Genomic DNA, 21,868 nt, shown 5'->3' on the forward strand with positions numbered 1-21,868 from the left:
GTTCTACTTAGAAACTCCCTAGATTTCAGTGTGGCCCGATTAGTGGAACAAGTAAAAAATTAACTTTCAATCAAGAACAATAGATGGGATTTTATAGTCACAATTATATGTGTTTATATATGTGTATATATAAACACACATACACATGTGTGTATGTGTGTGTGTATATATACACACATACACATGTGTGTATGTGTGTATGTGTGTATGTGTGTATGTGTGTATGTGTGGGGGGGTGTGAATAAATAAATAATCCTCCCATGCTCAGGGCTCACTGGTATGATAAAATATAGAAGACTTAGAGACTATTCAGCTTCCTCCTGTCATTCATTGTGGCCAATTTCTTCCACTTATGAGGTTTATAGATGAGGAAATAGCATACCAGAATGTTTAAATTACTAGTTCAACATTGTGTGGCTGACCACATCAGTTTCTCTATTCACAGTTTTTACTTATTTAGTACCTATTTCCTAAGTATCCATTACTTTCTTTTTTGTTGTATGGCTACTTTCAGATAAAATGTGATAAAAAACACTTTAAAGTGTCAATATTTCAGAGGTTACTAGATTATTTCCTTTTCATATTTTGCCCAGGTTTTCTTAAGCACGATTTTTAGAGCAGTTTGAGGCTTACAACAAAATTGAGGGGAAGGGGAAAAGATTTCCCATATGCCTATTTACAAGCTTTCCATACATGAAATCACTCACTAGAAAGATACATATTTATTGGGCTAGAACTATAGTACAACAAGTAGGGCATTTTCTTTTCACTCAGCCCACCCGGGATCGATCGTTGGCGTCCTATATAGTCCCCAGAGCACCGCCAGGAGTGATTCCTGAGTGCAGAGCCATGAGTAACTCTGGGTGTGACCCAAAAAGCAATAATGCATCTACACTGACTTATTAAAATCACCCAATGTTTATATTTTTCATATGGTTCACTCTTGGTTTATTCACAAATTAATTTTATGGATCTAAACGCCCTCTGTGCTCTACTATTTAGATCTCTTCAACATATATATAAACATGGATTATTTTTGTTTTCTCCATAATTTTGCCTTGGTCAGAATTTCATCCAGTTGTAATCATATAGTCTATGCAGTCTGGCTTCTTCACTTAATAATATAAATTTTCATGAATTGATGTTTTTCTATTTTTTTTAGAGTCAAATAATATTCCATTGGATGTTCCAAAGTTTATTTACCTGCTCATCTACTGAATGAGATCTTGGTTGTGTTCTAGTTTTGGCACCTATGAATAAAGCTGCTATAAACATTCATGTGAGGATTTTTTATGGACAGAATTTATCACAATTCGGGAAAAAAAACAAGAAGTGTAAGTGTTGGATTATACATTAAGAAAATTTTAATTTTATGAGAAAACATGAAAGTGACTTCCAAAATGGCTATATTATTTTATAGTCTAACCAGCTATGATAAAATTTTCTCCCTTCCTCATGCCAAACAGCATTTGGTGTTGTTAACACTTAGAATTTTGGCTTTTCTACTAGAGGAATTATGGTAACAAAGTATTGTTTTAATTTGCATTTATTTGATGACATAATATATGGAGTATCTTTTCATACCTCAGTCTTTTATCTGAATTTCTTCCTTGGTGAATTTAAGGCATTTGATTCATTTTTTAGGTGGGTTGTTAGTTTGCTCACTGTTGAATATATATGTATATTATTTATATGTATGTATGTGTGAACATATATACATATATTTTGAATTACATATATTTATATATACATATATTTTGGCATTATCTGCCACTTTTAAATATTTTTCAGCTTACAACTTATAACCCTCTCATCACATTAAGTTTTGGTGGGTAGGGGGCGTACTAAGGCCAGCAGTGCTCAGGGCTTAGTCCTGGCTCTGTGTTCAGGGAACACACAAGGCAGTGCTCAGAGAACATACTTGGCAGTGCTTGGGATTGAACTCAAATTATATGCATGCAAAGCAAATGTCTTACGTGCTATACTATTATTGCTCTGGTCCTCTGTTGATTTTTTTCTTGAAGAAGAAAAAAATTGTTCCTTTTCCTCAGTCTTAAACAGTAGAATTTTTTTTTTACTGCTTATTTTTCTTAACCCTTTAACTTATATGTTTTTTTTAAAAATTTTTATTAGTGAAACACCATGAGATACAGTTGTAGACTTACAAATTTTTGTACTTGGGTTTCAGTTATACAATGATCAAGTACCCATCCCTCCACCAGTGCCCATTCTCTACCACCACTAATCCCAGTATCCCTCCCACTCCCCATACCCCCATCTCGCCCTGCCTCTGTGGCAAGGAACTCCCTTTTAGGATCTCATTTTCCTGCCAAACATCCTTGATATTGCTTTTCAGATATATCATTCATTGTGTTTTGTTTTGTTATTCTTTGATAAATCATTCTGATTTACAACTTATTTGCCACAATATAAGTTTCAGTACAGATTTGCATATATACACAGCTCTACACTCTACCAATGAAGTTCAGGTTTTCAATAATTTCTTTCATAAATCGCTATTGTTGTTGTATTCATATCCAAGGTTTTTCCTAGGAATTTAATACTTTGAAGTTTTTACACTTATATATGAACTAAGGACTCAATTTTTGTGAAGGGTATAATTTTAATGTCTAGATTCTTCTTTTCTTCCCCTCCCTCCCCCATGTGGATAGTATTGATTTGTTCAGGCACCACTTGTGTCTGTTTTATGGAATTCTCCAGAAGTTGGATAGACCCACTGATTATTTATTAGTCAGCAGAAATTTGTTTTCTTGTGTCTTGTTTTGGTGTTTGGGCCATATCCAGCTGTGCTCAAGGCTTACTCCTGGCTCTGCTCTCAGGGATCACTCTTGGTGGCCTTAGGGGACCATGTGGGGTGACGGGGATAGAAATCAGGTCAGCTGCATGAAGGTAAAAACTGCCTATCTGCTGTCCTATAGCTAAACCCTGCCTGCTGTCATATCATTCCAGCCCCAACATTCATTTGTTTTTAACTTCTTATTTATTGTGCTGAATTTCTCATTTATTAGCAGTGCTTATATTAGATTCATACTTACAAATAAATACCTATATCAGATAATACAACAGAATGAAGCACTTTTGAAAAGGAAGATACTTTCAAAAGTACTTTCAATAATGTTACTTAGAGAGCGTGTCACAGTCCTTCATAAATATCCTGTGCCCTTTTTTAAATGCAATATTGGGTCTTTATCTCATAGGAGGTGGCCACAAGTCTTCAAGAGGTGAGGGCAACATAGAGCAAAGCCTTAAATCCCAGACTATGTTGGTTGTTTTCTGGAGACAGTTGTCTCTTTTCTCCACATTGTTCATCAATTCTTTTTGTTCTTTGCTTTTGGCTTTGCTCAGGGCTTACTCTTGACTCTGTTTGGGGATGAATTTTGGCAGTGATCAGGATTTTGGGATTGAAATGAAGAGGGCAGAGTGCAAACAGAAAGGCCAATGCCTTAGTCCCTGCCCTATCTCTCTGAGTTATCTTGGTAAGCAGAGATGCTGGATCCAGCTTGTTTAGCATGCCAGATACAACCCCTCTGTAATACTGATATGAGGATCTGGCTTGAGGAAATTTTCCTTCAGATCCTGATTTTCATGTAAAAACTTTACTCATAATTTTTTAAAAACCTACATAGATTTGTTTAAATAAACTTGTTTAAATAAATCTTTACTGTTGTTTCTAGTTAATTTTATATCAAGAGAGTGAATAAAAATGGCCTGCACTATCTCAAAATGGATTAGAAGTCATACATTGCACAGACTGAATAAGTTTCCCCAAATCCTGTATTGATATCCTAGAGCACAGTGTGAAAACAAAGAGGGAGGCCTCTCTGTGGTAACTGAATCAAGAGGATGGAAGCTCATAAATTGAACTAATCCCCTTCCAAGGGACCCCAGAGAACTCTATCATCTCCCTTCCTTCCTTTCGAGAATACAATGAGAAGCTTAAATACAAAAATTTAGAGATTAAACTCTATTCATAAGGCATCTACTATATAGTGCTTCTGCATACAGCACCCACACAGAGGTGAAATACACCTCAGCTAGTACTAGTTGCATGATATTTCAGACATTGAAGCTCCATGATTTAACTAGAATTTTATTAATGGAATTTAGATTGCTTTTATGAAACAAATCTTATTTATAGTAGGGGACTAAGAATCTTTTTGTTAAACAATATTTTGTTTGGTCTGTTCAGTACTGCTTTTATAGGTTATAATTCTGTTTAAAATAGTGGGATATTTCTACACTTAATTCCAGAATTTTCCTCAATTTTTATATTATATTTTAGCTTATTCTGAAATAACAGTATCGTGACAATTAGTATGTTTACCCCATGTTTCAGATAGGTACTCATCTACTAGTTTACTCTTATAAATATGGTTTTATGTGTAGAACTTTTATAGTAGAAACTTTTATGTAAGACTTAAGTACAGATATTTTAAACTGTGGTAAATAGGAAATTTTTTAAATCCTTTTCCCTTTTCTTAAAGTAAAGCCAATGACATAACAGGGGGCTTCCAGGGCTGTGCCTGGGGATGCTTAAGGAAACAGGAGTTGTTGTGAATTGATCTAGATTTAGTCACAGGCAAGGCATAAGCTTTAACCCTTAATGGGACATCTTAATCCTTAACTAGGATAAAGGTTAAGGCATCCCTCCAGTTACTCAAATCACTGTAAAATGTATTCCACATTCCAAACCCTTCTTAAAAAATTTCAATAATTTCTGCTTTTATACTTTAGTATATGCACTTTTATACCCAATCTGACCTAAGGTGTAAACGTTTAAGCCTAGCTGAAACTCACTGGTTTATAGGCAAGCACAGTGTACCATGGTGTGTATATAATGAGTTAAAGCTCTCTTCCACAAGTCAGCAAAGCTTTTATCACTCAGTCCATCAAATCAATCTTTTCTATAGTATAGCAGTCCTACCTATTAGGCCATTCTGCTTTCAAATCAAACTCAAAGATGCTTCTGCAGTCTGTCCATTATCAATGAACATGCCATTCTAGGGATATTTTTGGCTTACACACGCAGAAAGTTCAGTACAAACCGAGATTTTGAGTGTTCATGAAAGCTGCAGAGACATTGTATTTTCTTTCCTTCTCTCAGGTCTAATTTCACCAAATTGGTTAAAAATTCTCTATTAGCTATTGATTTGGAACTGCGACTAGCTCTCCTTTCCTAAAAAATAACTTCAATTTGTGTTTTTCATTGTTACTGATTTCAGCCTATTTGAAAGCAAAAGTCAGGAAAGATCTATCTTCCTTAACTTGGAAGTTGTAGATACTCAGTTAAGAGTAGCAAGGTAAGAAGTTACTTAGCTAAAATTATTTTTACTTTTCAGCAAACTATTTCCTAATATTAAGTGTATCTAGGCAATTTTTCTCAGGGTGGCAATAGAAATTTTTAGCCATTAATTAAATTAATTTAAATTATTGTTTATCTTATAAATTATTGTTTAATTTAAATTTATAATTTTAAATTATTGTTTATCTTCTTACATGATAAGGTTGTTTCTTAGTTTGAAATAAGAGGATACTTTGAAACCTAATCACTGAGCTCATGAGCTATGGCTCTGTTTCTTGTTGGTATTTAACTGATTCTTCACTTTATTAATTTCGGTGATATGGTAAAAATGCTTAGGCAAAATGTGAACCAAAATACATGATTTTTTCTCTTCCTCACTGTCTTTAACATTTTATCCATAAACATTTATTAATATATAGTTATTCAATAAGAGAATGTTACTAACCACTTTTTAACATAAGGTTTAATTAGTCCCATGAAGTTTTAACATGAAAATAAATTTTTATATAAATAGGTATTTCTAGAGGTATATAAACAAATGACAACTGATCTACAGGTACTTAAACCCCAGTTTTTTTTAAACATTAGATTCTATGCAGCAGCAGCTATTCTCCTAATTATGCTTTTAATTGATTAGTCAACATGAAATTAAATGTCTACAACATGTTAACTCAGTGAGACAGCAGCAGACAACTCAAGTTGCCTTGGGGGCTCATTCAATTAACTTTGTGGAAGCCACATGACGAACATAATTGTAATACTTCAGCAAAACAGATCAAGGAAATCCCAGAATAAGGATAATCAGAAAAGAGATTGAATTGAGAACACACCACACACACACACACAAACACACACACACACACACACGCACACACACACAGGATTTGAAAAATGAAGGCAGAACAACAAACCAGTGGCAAGAACAAAAAATGCAAAGAAAAAGAAAGACCTAATGATACAAGAATGGAGAAAAAGCAAACTGCTGAACAGTTGAGGGAAAAATCCAACTGTTCAAGCATAAAGAGGGGAGGGAATAGCAAACTTCCTAAATATAGCACCCATAACAAACATGATGTGAGGAATTTTTGTTTCAGGCAGATGAATCACTAGGTTGTCTGTTGATTCATTTATTCAAACTATATCTTGTTCCATAAAATACATTTAAACAGACTTTCAAAATGCTTAGACAGCAAAATTACTAGACAAGGAGTGAAGGAAAATAACGAGGGTGAGAAAAAGATGAAGACAGCAGGATATGTTAGTAAATTATACACACACCACAAAAATCCTACAGATGTTCAGAAGCCAAAGCAGACAGAAGACTGTGATTTGTTATATAAGATTTCCAGGGTTCAAAGAAAAACAATCCAGCTACTCAGAAATGCATTGACTGAGACTCAGTTAAATTTATCTTACGTGTTTTTAATCAACAGAACGGACTGCGATGGAGTGGATGACATTGTCAGTCCCATTTTATAATATGTTATAATAATATTCTCAGTGGTTTTACCATAATTTTCTTCAGCTTATTCCAAATCATAGCTGCATAAATATTTAGGGAAAAAGCAATTATGCAAAGGATCCAGATAAGCCACTCCCAGATGGCCAGGCTTATCCAAGAGCAAAATTTAGAATGGATGTTCTAAATGTGTAAAAGATAGAAAACATATCATTTAGGGAATCCTCAATAAATCATTCTTAATAAATATTTAACTACAAATTATATCTGATGAAAGTCTTTTATTATATAGGCATTTTTTATTTCAGAGGTAATTTGACAAATAATTTATCTTAAAGATGAAGAAAATTGCTTACATATTTCTAAGTGAGATCAATCATTATTAGATAATCTCTGTTTTCCTTATATTCTGGCCCCAACCCCCAAAAGGTTCTGTGTTTGTCCCCTGTACAGTTATTCCACTTTACAAATTGTGAAAGGAATTATTCTTAACTAAAACTCCCTGTATCATTTTGTTCAGATTTTGTTTGCAGGGTAATTATGAAAATACTATAAATTGAGTGTATATTTAAGTGTGCCCTTTCACAGTAAAATAAGGATGTGAATTTGAAATTCCTAAATTCTAGCCTATAAGTATGTCTTCTCCCTATTATAGATGGAAACATCATTATTGACCTAAAGAAGTAATATAATTTCATGAAGAATAGTTTGACTATTTTCTGACTACAACAGGAAAGATGAAAATAAATTCAAATAGTAGACCATCGAAGCACAAGGAAAATAGAACCAATGACAGGAAGTTCACAAAAATTTTGCCTTATGAGAGAAAACTTTATACTGATATTGCATGGATAAGTTCCAGGAGTTGCATCATTTTTATTCCTTATCTTAGACAGACACATAACACACATGTTGTTAATAGTAAAAAAACATCCTTACCTTAGATCAGCAGCTTTCCCTGACTTGTTAGTACACGTAATCTCTCTGGTCTGATATCCAATCTGGATGTCCCAATATTTGTTCTCTTGTCTGTTCTGTCTGTTTCTGTTTCTCTTTTTCTTAATAAGTTCACGAGCCTCTGGATCCTTCACTCCTTTCCCTCTGTCCTTGCCTCGTTCTTTATTTTTGCCACGTCTTCTGGCTTGTCTTACTTGTCTCAAGTGAGGCATGGAGCACGTGCTCCAGGGAGCCACATGCAAGCTGTACATGCTCTCCTCAGCTTCACACGGGCCAGACTGGCACACCTGAAACTCTGTCAGGTTTGGACAGCCAGAACCCCCAAACTGGGGGGGTGCCACCACATGTCTTGTCCGGTGCTGGAGCCCACTTCCACAAGTCTTGGAACATTCTGACCAGGCAGAAAACTCAGATACAATGCAATCTTGCTGGCAGGGGATGAGGCAAGCCTGTTCTAACAGAGGCTTGGGCTCAAAGTACTCACAAATGATATCCTCTGCAGGAATGTCTTTCTCTTTATGGATGCATGTGATTTCTCGCACCTGAATTCCTTCTTCCCCTTTAATGCACTCTGAGGGCTTTTCCAGGCGTTTGGAAATCACCGGCTGACACTGGTTCCAGGGTCCCAGCCTCCAGTCATACAACTCTTTGTGCCAGTCACAAACTTTGAAACAGTTTTGCTGGTTATTAGGTTTCTCCGCTTGCTTACAGTTTGCATGTAATGTTGTCCATCCTTCCACATGAGCACACCACACAGCCCGCGTCTGAATGCCTCCTGGACCACATTCATCTCCCATGCAACGCCCCCATGTACCTGAAAACAAGATAGCGGTTAACACTGCTTCTAGAGTAAAAGTACAAATCATCTAGACACAGGCAATGAACCATCTGGATGTCTGGCATGCATTCTTGCACAAATTCATCTCCATTTAACTGACACACTGCAGTGGAGCTTAAGATATGTCTTCTGAATATTTCAATGACAGAAGAATCCAAGATGGCATCCAGAGACAACCATACACTGACCTATTTTTCCTCACAAGACCTACTTTTCCTGAAATTCCTTAAAGCAACATATTAGCATGCTAGATCATACACAGCTACTTACACAAGCAAATCCACAATTGCTATCACAACTCCCAAACTGAGCCTCCTAAAGCCCGAAAGGAGGTGGAACATAACTCTTAGGAACCAAACTTGCCATGCACTTGTAAAATTATGAATTACTCATGCATTACTTCACAGTCACTGTCCTGTTGTTCATTGATTTGCTTGAGCAGGCACCAGTAACGACTCCATTGTGAGACTTGTTGTTACTGATTTTGGCATATTGAATATGCCACGGGGAGCTTTGCCAGGCTCTGCCATGTGTGCAGGATACTTTCGGTAGTTTGCTGGGCTCTCCAAGAGGGGCAGAGGAATGGAACCTGGGTCGGCTGCATTGAAGGCAAATGCCCTACCTGCTGTGCTATCACTCCAGCCCCATGCATTACATGCATTACTTATAACAAAAAGTAGTCTTAAAAACCTCAGTGTGACCTTCCTTTGGAATCAATATTGGGTCTGTCTCCTTTGCTGTTTTCCTCTGGCTTGAGAAATAGCCCTTTCATAATGCCTCATTCTTGCCCTACCTTCCCTCTTCATGATTTTTATTGTAAGAGAGTTCAAGGATCATCTGCCCTCCCGAAACAACTTCACCTTCCAGAAAGGCACTCCAAGATCTAGCACATTAACTCCCCTGAAGTATTATGAAAGTAGGTCTCTGTACACAACTGCTGGGAAGTGGTGATCTACTGTCTGTATTTTGCAAAAAAAGCAAAACTGTGTCATGAACGCTATAAAAGGTAACTGCAGAGGCAATTTAACTTTGGCTCCCCTGGGGATTATTAAAGGTCTACTTTTATTCATTCTCCTAATTTTAGGTATCTAGAGAACCCTTGCTCGGAAAAGTCAGAAAAAAAAAAGAAGAAAGAAAAGATAAAGAAAAAGAAAAATGAAAAAAAAGTGAGTTACAGTGAAAACAAATTTATTTCCTCTGCCTTATAATACCAAATACATCCAAGAAAATGACTCCTGTGAAGAATTTAATTGCCTGAAGATCTGTTTTCGTTCAGAGCAGTTAACTATTTGGAGAACATGCTGTGTTCTACACTACTTTAGATTGTTAGACACCAGGGTTGCAAGAGTCTAATTGCTAATATGTCAATATGAGTTTTTACTCTCTGGTAACCAAACAAGGGAAGTATTTTTTTTTTAAATTTGCCTTTAAATATTTAAATAATAATAATATTTAAATAATATAAATAATACTTGAATACTTAAAAATATTCATCTTTATATTTATTCTCAGAATTAATGTTCACTCATGTCCTCTATTTTATCAAAGATGAATAAGAAAATTTAACTACGAATATTCTGTAATTTTCTGAAACTGCAGAGCTACTTAGATCTTTATCAACATATTCACTTTCAAAGGACACATTATTTGGTATGACAATGCTATTTCATGGGATACTTAAGTCACTGGCTTTAATATGATAGATTTAGCTTAGACTTCTTAGCATATATTAGAAGCTACTTATATTTGCACATAGAAATTATTTTGCAGTTGTGCTGCTGCTCCAGAGATCAAACCAGGGCTTCACACACGTGAAGTATGAACTCTGCTACAAACCATATCCTGGGACTGTACCAGGTCTTTCTTCCCCTGTGTTTAATTTAACTCCAGTGATTTTGTAAAAAATTATCAACTTATGATATTGCGAATTATATTATGCTAAGATTTTAAAGAAATGTAAAGATTATATAATTATATGATTCATACCATCCATGGATGTTGAAGGGTCATGTGATTTAATCTAAAGCATATTCATAACTTGTACGAGAAGTTGAGAAGCAATAGGATTGCCCCTGCATCCCCCACCCATATTCTAATTCTCTCCTGCCTCATTGCTACTTTTATAAGTGATCCGTTATTGATATTATTATTTTTACATGTGTTGCCATTGTGCACATGATTTTGTCTGAAAAAAAGCTTTTGCTACTGAAAAATGAATCAGTATAGGCCAAATGATTAATCTTATGAATGAGAAAAACAGGATACAAAAAGGGAAGGGATACAACATGCTCATATCTTGAGTGAAAAATAAAACCATCCTGGATTTTAGATTTCGATTCTGACTCCTAATTTTGATTTATCCCAGTGTTCATAATATGAGGCCAAAATACTTTCATATAAAACAATCTAAAAGAAGAAAATGGAAAGGATGTGCTTATATTCAGTTTGAAATTTTCCTTAAACTTGTTTAACTAGGAAGATGTTTAAAATTTGAAGATGCTGACTTTGTTAAAAATGGAATAATAGAGCTGTGAAATAAACAAAATGCTAATCAATGAGGCATAAGAGGCACTGACTATTGGTATAATTATATCCTTACTTAGCAAAGTTCAACGAAATGTTTCTTGGTGCATTTTGACTTGATTAAATTAATATATTATAGAAATTTTATTATACACATGTGATTGACATCAAATCTATTTTAAAACAGAAAAACCTTATTTATTATATATATAAGACAGAAAAAAGCACCTATTTTCCTGAAAAGAAAAACAAAACCAGAAAAAATATGAAGCAGAACTATAGAGCACTCACTAGCTCTTAAATTTGAAAATTATTCTAGACAAAATAAAGATTTTAAATTATTCTGTTCCAAATTTTAGCTTAATCTCTAAGTTTCTGTCTAAATTCATTAAAAATAAAATGAATTTATGTTTTAATTCTTTGAAAAAAATTCAAAAATTCACTTTGAATTTTGGTATCTTTGAAAATAATTTATGGACAACTGACAACAAAATTTGGGGAAATTTCCTACTTATATACTCTCAGAATTGTCCATGTTTTCAGTATTATGCTCATTGCAATTTAAGTTCATGTATTGAGGTTTTTTTATGAAAGTCTGTTTATCACATTAGACTAACAGCAAGGCTCCTGAAGAAGATATTTTGTATATGTTCTTTACCATTTGGTTTAATTACATATTTTGATATTCATGGCAGGCTCTTGAACAGATTTGCTTCATTATTTTATTTTCAAAAATATATTTATAATTCAAACATACAAGGCAGTTTGTATGGCTAGCAGAAAGGTAGTCATGAAAACTTCTGCACTGTTTAATGTGCAGTTTTATGTACACTGATAATAAACACTTCTAAAGTTTACTTAGATAACTAGGAAAAGAATGCATTCTAAATACAAATATATTTCTATTTTAACAATATTATCATAAATTCTATTAACCAACTACTCGCAGATAACACTATTTCGTTTATTTTATTCCAAGTATATTTACATTGAGAACACAGAGGTAGAATATTCATAGACAATTCTGTGGGCAGCTATAAAAATACCCACTGAACCTGAAAGAAAATAAGATACAAAGAAACCAGTAAAATGTGGTGGCAAATAGGCCCGATTAACGTAAAGAAAACTAATTCACTCTGCATACTTTAGTAGATGTCTTATCTTTTCAATGCACCTTGCATGTGTTTCAATTAACACGCCCTTTGAAAGATCAAATCTTCAGCACTGTACACTTGATGAAGGGCTGTCTACTTCTGTACGGTTGATGAAGGCCTGTCTACTTCTGTTCCGACACTGTCTTAAAATAATCACACATCCACAGAAAGAGGACTGCACCTAAAATTGTTTGACAGCTAGAAATTTTACCAAATTAGCTACCATGTTTCAATGAGTATAAATGTTTTAAAGAGCAATCTGAAAGCATAATTTCAGAGTGTCTACTCTCTGAAACATGAGGTCCCTCCCATAGACACCAGGAGAATGTGATAGTTAATTTCATTTCGATGAATAAACTAAACCTGTAGTCACACAGACCTCATATGACTCTGAGTTAAGAAGGGTAGAGTTGGAAAGGCAGCATGTGTGTAAGGATGTTTAGGAATTCCTTTTTAGGAATAGGAAGAATTTCAATTGTTTTGAAATGTTGTTTTTATTATTAGGTATTTATTATTATGTATTATCACATAAAGACGCATTAGAAACTGAGACAAAGTTTAGGCAACTTTTTAACCACAGGCTTATATAATATCCCTTTTGATAGAAATGTATTCCTGCATACAAATTAGAGGATTGTGTTCCTTTAGTATATTAAAACAGTACTAAAATGTAAATAAAAAATACATGTAGACCTTTAGTTTTTGATGAAACTCAAGAAATAACTAGATGTCATATTCTACAAAAAAGAACTTAGTGCAGCTGTTCAGACAGCCAAAATATTTGCATAATTAATAGAATCACATGCAAGTATTTTCACTTGAAATTAATTAAAAATTGTGTGAAAAGGTTACACCTTTCTATCAATGTTACTTTCCTTAGTTTTTCATAGTCTACTACCATAGACAATTAGGAACTGACTCCTCCACATTTTGATAAAATGAGTTTATTTTTGTGACTGCTATAGAGGATTTTGTAACATGTCTATTCTCTTTGTGTCATTCAAAATTCAGGCAACAAAAGACAACCTTTCAAATTTAAAGTTGGTATTTTTGCCTACCATATTCACAATGGTTTGCTTCTAAGACATTTTTTATATGTCAAGGGCATGAGAACAATAAAAGGTTGAGTCTATAAAAGACTATATTATTGACAGGTGGCCAACAACTGTTCCAAAGAGCCTTATAAAAAGATACACACTAAAAAAGGGGCATGAGAAAATCATGCAAACCACTTTCTGTCCTTGTTTGCTATAAAACTCTTAAATGGGGCACTTTCTGGTTTGACTAAATGTTTGTGCACTTAAAATGAAATAGCACATATTTTCCTCCTGGGTTTGGCTACAGAACAACATGCCCTAGATAATGACTACACAGTCTAATAATATGTTAAATTCTATCTTTTGCAACCTCTACCATATTTTAAAATACAAAATTTATGGAAATTTCAAATTTTGTTTACTTTATGAAAAATAATCATTCTAGAAAAATTTAGAAATCATGGATAATATTTATCAATCCTATAAGTTAGAGATAATATGTTTTTCTGCTAGTCTATGAGACAATTAAAACATACCAAACAACTTCTGAGTCTTGCAGAAGTAATAGATAATACAGCAAGTAGGGCTCTTCTTTCCATGGTCAACCTGGGTTAGATATTCAGCACCATGTACTTGTTTTGGGTTCTCACCCAGCTTGCTCAGGGATTACTTTTTGCTCTGTTCGGGGGTCATTCCTGATGATGCTCAGGGGACCATATATTGTTTCTGGGATCAAAATAGGGTCAGATATGTGCAAGATTAGTGTCCTATTATGCTGTAAAATCTCTCTAGCCTAGCCTGCTGCAGGGCTTCTTAAACGTTTTCCTCTCAAGTTCCCTTTACTTCAGAAATTTTTATGCAACACTGGACAAATAGGCATATAAAAAGTTATACAGCTAAAACATATTGTTGTAATAAAACATAAAATATTTATTTTTAAACATTTTTATAAGTTACGATATGTGGTTGTGACCCACAGTTTAAGAAGTTAAGCTCCAAGGGACAATTTGCTAGAGATTTCTGAACAGAATCATAATTAAATTCTGAACACTTACTGACCTAAAGTAGATTAAAACTTTTATCGCTAAGGAAGAGTAAAAGGCACACTCATAGCTTTTTTGACTCAAGTTTCAATATGATTTAATTGAAAATATAATTCTCAAATGACAAATCAGTTTTTCAGAGAGATCACTATGAAGTCAAACTAAGAATTCATCTTCAATAAGTAATTAAACTTTAATAAGAAATTATATAAGAATATAAAATTAATTATACACAATTAGAACAAGCAGTTTAAATGTGATGAGACAATAAATGAGGAATCAGTGATGAGGATAGTTGATTTTATAGCTGCCAAATATAGCAATCTATTTTCAGGTCCCATCATATTTGATCTCTCTTAACATAATTACTTAACCTCTTTGTGTCTTGATTCCTTTCATTTACATAATATAATAAATATAGTGTATAATATAATGAAGCAATGTAATAAAATTGAATCATGCCATTAAATTCCATTGTCTTATAAAATTATCTGAGCCATAAGCTAAGTATAAATATTTGTGACAATGCTGTGCAATGCCCTTTTCTCACACAGAAAGATTCACATTTATTTATGACTTATTATTTTAAAATCAATAAGCATTAGCATTAATTTCTTTAGGTTAGACTCCATTAAAATAAACAACTGGGTCAAAATACAGACAATTTTAACTTGCAGTGCTCATGGCTTAGGGACCACTCCTGTCAGTGCCAAAGGGACAATATTAGGTGTCAGGATCAAATCTGGGTCTATCAGGTGAATGACCTGTCAACTATACTATCTCCTGGGCCCCCAATTGTAACATTTTCAAGTAGATAATATTTATTAATTTTCAGAGTAGCGTGTGAATATTTACACCCAAATTCCTAAATTCTGATCAACATTGTTATTTTTATTTGGTAAATAAAAATTCTGTTTTATTATTTTAAAGCTTTATTACATCACATTGAACATAATATTTCCTTTTCTACAAATTAATAGTTCTATTAGTTTTATGCTTCTAACAGAATCTTGAGCTTTTAAACTTTATGTTTATTTATTATTAGCATTTTCTATGATATTTAAAATGTGTCACTTTTAAAAGTTTATCACTGTCACTGTCACTGTCCTTCCGTTGTTCATCGATTTGCTCAAGCGGACCCAGTAATGTCCCCATCATGAGACTTCTTGTTACTGTGTTTGGCATATCGAATACGTCACGGGTAGCTTGCCAGGCTTGTTTATATTTTCTTTTTGATATGTGTTTTATATATGTAGTCACTTAGTTAATAAAATCTTATGCATATCTGTTTCTTTTAGTGTGAGACTTTTCTAATTCAGAGAAATAAATATATATTATTTATAAAATTATATAAGTTCCATTTTCTCTAATGATTAATTTGTAAAATTCATGTTAAATAAGTTGAGGTCATTTTACACATCTTTAAAGTAAACTTTTTATTTTATTTTCTACATTTTAGCGATCATATATAAAAGTATGATTTAAAGATACTCATTAGCATCAAAACATAGAAACATGAGGTGCATAAATAAATTATTTGGCTAAGTTGCCTTTTAATTGCTAAATTTTAATTGCCACTTGTGGTATAAAGTGTACTTTGATATATAAATACATATGCACATATATAAAAATCTCATGTGATTTTTGCATCAAGAGCTATATATAAAGAACAAACAAGATTAATTTATACTGCCTAGTAGACTTAATATCTTTTTGCCTGAATAAATTATGGTCATAACTTTCTCTAATATTTATACTGTAATTTATGAAAGTAATATCTGTTTTATTTGAGTAATCCAGGCATAGAATCCATTTTGACATAATAAAAAATGTTCAATTCAATTATTGAAATAACATAATAAAAAATAACATAAAAATAATGTTCAATTCAAATATGAGGATGTCTAAAGAAACTTAAGGAAAATATTCAGTGTGACTGAAAACTATAAAGATGTGTTTCCTTCCATGATTATGAAATCTGTAATAGTTCTGACTACAGTACAATAAAACATAATGATAAAATAGCAATAGTATTATACATAGTTCCTCTCAAATAGTGACAAAACCTTGAAACCAAAAACTTGAGAGACATAAGAAATTTTAATATTCATGTCAATGGAAAAGTAAAGAATAAAGCTAGAAATTGTTTACCATAACAAATATGTAATTGCAAAAGTCTTGAAGATATTCCAACATATTAATGTATTTTTAAGTGCATTTTTAGAGAATGGATTTAAGGTAGCAATACCAAATCTAGTAAATACATCTAGTATGTCTGAAGTAGGTTCTGCTTTATAATGGATATCAAAGCAAGGCAGTGAAGTATAAAATGACTTCCTGAAAAATGTGTAATGAACAAAACTCTTCAATCATGTCATACAGATTTTGGGTCATGTCTGTCTCAAAATGGCGATGTAAACATGCAGCAATCTGAGTGGATATTTAAAAAATCAAGTAAAGATTCTTAGTTACATTAGTTTACATATCAAATTTAGTGAATGTTTTTAAACATCACTTTATCCCAGAGAACCCTTAGAAAATTAGTGAAGTTTTTATACAGCCAAATCAAATTTCAAAACATACTATGTTGTCCTGAATTACCTCAAAAGTAAACCTTGAGATAAAAGCTTCTTAAGAAGTGGCCCCATGGAACCAAGCACAAAGTAAACCGGGGAAGAAAGGATCGAGAGACAGCCAATATGAGGAAATATTAAATTAACTGCCACTACTGGTAACCAATTTTGGCTTTGATTTTGCGGTACTTTCTAATTGTTTAAGAAAGTTTATAAAATGTTCGTTGGAATAGTGAGTCCAGAAAAATTTAATTACATCTTTCTTCTTTCACTCCTGTTTACTACTCATTCTTGAAATAACAAGTAAGCATTTCCTAATCTAATCCAGTCCTCGCATAATTCAGATTCCTTCCCTTTGCCTTCTAAGGTCCAGTTAATGAAATCCAGGTTTCTCTTTAAAGATGAGTATCATTTTAATGTCTGTAAGTTGCATGTGTGTGAGTGATTGCTGAATGGGTTTCTGCAGGTATCTTGCACTATCATATCAAGAAGCTCTCAGAAAACAGTAATGTAGATAGGGTAACATGGTGCCAATGTTCTAGGATGTTACTGCCAAGTTCAAAACTAAGTCTTTGGTGAGTTGAAGTCAGTCTTTACTTGTGTAAATCTGAATAAGATATGCAAAAGTGAAAATCATAGGAGCGACTGGATTTTCTCTGGAGTAAGAGGTCTAGTAAAAAGAATTTTAAAGAGACATAAGTGGCATCACATATCAAGCAAAGAGCAAAGATTTTGTTTTGTTTCTTCTAAAAATGCCAAATGAAAGGTCAATACTTTTCTATGAACAAAGCATTTTGGAATATAAATAGTAACAGGTGAAGGTATCTTAGTTCTTGTCAAATCTATTTAATAATTCAACGGGTATTTAGTGAGGACATATAATATATATTTAGTTATAATAATATAAAACATTATATGACCTCATTATATATATATATATATATATATATATATATATATATATTGCCTCCTAGGTCCTGTACTAGGAACAAGATAAGTACATATTAAGAAACAAAGCATTATAATATCTGAGAGAACCCAAATATCCATTAATGAATGGATAAACAATAAACTGTTCATACACTGATATACTCTTCAACCTTAGGAAAATGAACTAAAACATGAATGAACCTTGTAAGCATGCTAAGTGAAATAGGTCATCACAAAAGTGATGACTTACAGAAGTTACTCAAAATAGTTAAATTCATAAACAAAGGTAGATTACAAGGGCTAGAAATGATTTTTAATGTGTATTATATTTTAGTTGGAGGTGATCAAAATGTTTTGGGGACCAGAGAGATAAGTTAAGTCAATATAGTTCATATTCTCCTCTGTAACTCTTTGAAATACAGATTGTTTGAGGGTATACTAACATGGTGCTAAAGTTCTAGGAAGTTACTGAAAAGTAAGCCTTCCACCAGTTCTCAATTTCTGTTGCCTTTGGGTATTTGTTATTTCCCTACTATATATATATATATATATATATATATATATATATATATATATCTGTATATTCCAGGTATGAGTAAGATAATTTCGCTTCTGTTCCTTTCCTGTTGACTAACTTCACTAAGTATATTCTCCAGATCCATTCAAATACAGAAAATTGCATTGCTTTGTTTCTTCTTAGAGCCAAATAGCATCCCATCCTTTTATCCAATCATTTACTCAATACTGGGTTACTTTCAGATTTTGGCTATTGTGAGTAGTACTGCAAGCAAGGGAAGACTGTTGAACAAAGAGTGTAAGGAAAATTATCAGTCACAAGTAAAACATGTATTTAGACACCTTTCTAGCACCATGCAATACATTTTCTTCTCCGGTGCCTGGAAATCACCATTCTACAAACTTGAATATTTTAGATATCTTCTCTGCAAAAGACATTTTCTTTATTCATTAACCTTTGATAGACATCTTGACTGTTTAATGGTGCTTCTCTTTCTCCAAACCCATAGAAATGGTCAACAGGTATATTAAAATCCATTCAGGGTAAGTACTAATTAAGAATATGGAAATAAAAAGCATAATTAGACATAACCACACCATTGTCAGGATGGCTTTTATCAAAAAGACAAAAGAAAGGTGTCAGTGGGATATGAAAAAATTGGAATGCAATTGTAACATTGGCATAGTATTGAAAGGAAGGCTTACCAGTACATTCACAATGGAAAACAATATAGTTTTGCCTTCCAAATAAAAACAGAACCACCATATGATCCAGAAATCTCACTACTAAGTATTTATTTAAAAGACCTAAATTTATGATCTGAAAATGATAGTAAGTTAATTTTTATAATCTTTTTGAAGATATTCCTTAACATTTAGATCATTGATTTTTTTAAACAAAAGTGCCAACCTATCTAATTGTTTAGTACCTATGATCTGATTATACCAGCATCTAGTTAATAAATAATTTCATTCAAATTAATTTTAAAAATAGTATGAAATATTAGAGTGCTAATTATCTATATCTATAACACAGGTAGGGCGTTTACCTTGCACGCGACCCACCAGGCCGACCCGAGTTTGATTCCTCTGCCTTCGATTCCTCTGCCCCTCTTAGAGATCCTGGCAAGCTACCGAGAGTATCTCACCCACATGGCAAAGCTGGGCAAATTACCCGTGACATATTTGGTATGCAAAAACACAGTAACAAGTCTCACAAACTTACTGGGCCCACTCTAGCAAATCAATGAACAAAGGGAGGACAGTGACAGTGATAGATATCTTTTTGTATAAATTCAAAGAATCAATCCAAATTATTTTATTTACCTATGTATATCTTGAAGAAAAAATACATAAATTAGAAGTGGAGTGGAATTTTCTCTCACATTGTCACTGTTGAATTCAAGTACTTTTATTACAGAAAACGTATGCACAGTTATCTTCCCTAATAAATATAAAACACATAAGAAGTAACTATTTGTAATTTATATAACATTACAAAGTACATTCTATGCGACTGATCTGTTAAAACAGCCATGTTGCTATCTCATAGTGTTCTATGAGTATTATTTTGAAGAGTGGAAATGAGAAAACATTTCAGTAATATGTAGCCCTATAACATTGTCCTCCCACTGCTCATCAATTTGCTTGAGCAGGCACTAGTAACATCTCCATTGTGAAACTTATTGTTACTGTTTTTGGCATATAGAATACATCACTGGTAGCTTGCCAGGCCTTGCTGTGGGTGCCCGAAACTCTTGATAGCTTGCTGGGCTCTACAAGAGGGGTGGAGGAATCGAACCTGGGTTGGCCCAGGTGGGCTGCTGAAGACAAATGCCCTACCCACTGTGCTATCACTCCAGCCCATTTCAGTAATATAGTCTGTCACCGTCCTCCTGTTGTTCATCGATTTGCTCAAGCAGGCACCAGTAATATCTCATAACCAATTGTGAAACTTCTTGTTACTGTTTTTGGCATATTGAATACGTCACGGGTAGCTTGCGAGGCTTAGCCGTGCAATGAGATACCCTTTTTAGCTTGCCAGGCTCGCTGAGAGGGGTGGAGGAATTGAACCAGGGTCAGCCGCGTGCAAAACAAACACCTTACCCGCTGTGCTATCGCTCCAGCCCAATATAGTCTAAATAATACTAAATAATATACTTAATTATGATAACTAGCTAATATTTAATACTTTAAAATAGCAAAATGAGTTTTGTGGATTCTACTTAGAATGGATAATAGTAGGCATATTGAGAGTCTGAAAAATGAAGACACTATATTCAGTGGTGAGGTAGGATCAAAGCCTGATAAAAATAACGAAATTTGAATTTGATAGTAGAAACTAGAAAGGATGGAATTAAGGTCAGTTACATGTGTAGAAAGACGCATGTAAGAGAATTGAGGGTTCCAGGAATAGGTAATATGAACAAAATAAGGAAATGTAGACTGTGTATAAGAAGACATGGAATGTCTTGAAACTCAGGTGAATCTTAGTTTAACATACTTTATAATACTTACTATGCTTAAATTTTAATTCTTTCAATATCCTGATTTAATGCATTCACTTATATTATTTTTATGTAGGTTTCAGAGAATTTTTCACATTATCTCTCAGCCCCATTTTGGCATATTGATAAGTAATGTCATATTCAACAATTATTTTGTGTAAACAAACCTATTTCTCAATTAAGATTTAAAACCAAACGCAGCTTTGTCAAATTCCTTTGGTAGTCCCCAAATTAAATGACAAACTTCCAATAAAGACATATGAAAGCTCTTTTTATATTTAACATATAATCAGTTTTGTTCCTGAATAAGCACTTGATGAGCAGCAAGAAACACCCGGAGATGGCTGTGTCCAGAAATACCCAAAGGAAAAGACCCTGATTGAAAAATAGTCTGACATCCTGTATGAATTATCAAGAGGCCAGGAAATAGAGAGCTCTGGCTATAGAGGTCAAGGTTACATTACACTAAGAAGTGACAATAATGAAAGTTGAGCACTCTGTGAAATGGCCATTCTCAACATCAACAGGGGGCTTACAATCAGGGAGTCTGATATAAAAAATTCATCAAGTGTAGGGGTAACTTGCTAGAAATAACTAAATTCACAGGTTAAAAAAATGTTCCGACTCAAAACTTGCCTAGGACCGACTTAACTGCTCCAGTTCATTAGGCAATTAAATAAAATATAATTATTTCTTTTAGATTATATCACTCATATTTATTAAAATAATATAGAGCAAATTATATTATCCTTCTGACTTAGTTTCTTTTCCCTAAGGTTGTCATCAGAGGATGCATGTTTATCATGTGTATTTTATTTTAGACTTATTTGTCGCTTGCTAATCAGCTTGTGAAGATGACTGAAAGAAGTGATGTAACTGAAATTATTTTCCCCATATAGGACTTCTTTCACTCAGATGGTGTTAATGGTTGACTCATTATTTCAATGGCCTTTTCTTCAATGTCACAATGTCTCTCTAAGGGCATGTTACGTTTTTATGTTGTTGTCA

The 21,868-nt window shown here is 33.4% G+C and overlaps 1 protein-coding gene across 2 annotated transcripts in view; it reads right to left on the reverse strand.

Moving 5' to 3' along the window:
- THSD7A (thrombospondin type 1 domain containing 7A) overlaps positions 1-21,868 on the reverse strand; it is a 486,579-nt gene that overhangs the window by 318,044 nt on the left and 146,667 nt on the right. For both annotated transcript variants that reach the window (XM_056118708.1, XM_056118707.1), the window contains exon 2: positions 7,722-8,553. In XM_056118708.1, the coding sequence (XP_055974683.1) occupies positions 7,722-8,553 (832 nt within the window). The remainder of the gene's footprint in view (positions 1-7,721; positions 8,554-21,868) is intronic.

The sequence above is a fragment of the Sorex fumeus genome, unplaced genomic scaffold, assembly GCF_029834395.1.
Source record: "Sorex fumeus unplaced genomic scaffold, SorFum_2.1 ptg000037l, whole genome shotgun sequence".
Lineage (NCBI taxonomy): Eukaryota > Metazoa > Chordata > Mammalia > Eulipotyphla > Soricidae > Sorex > Sorex fumeus.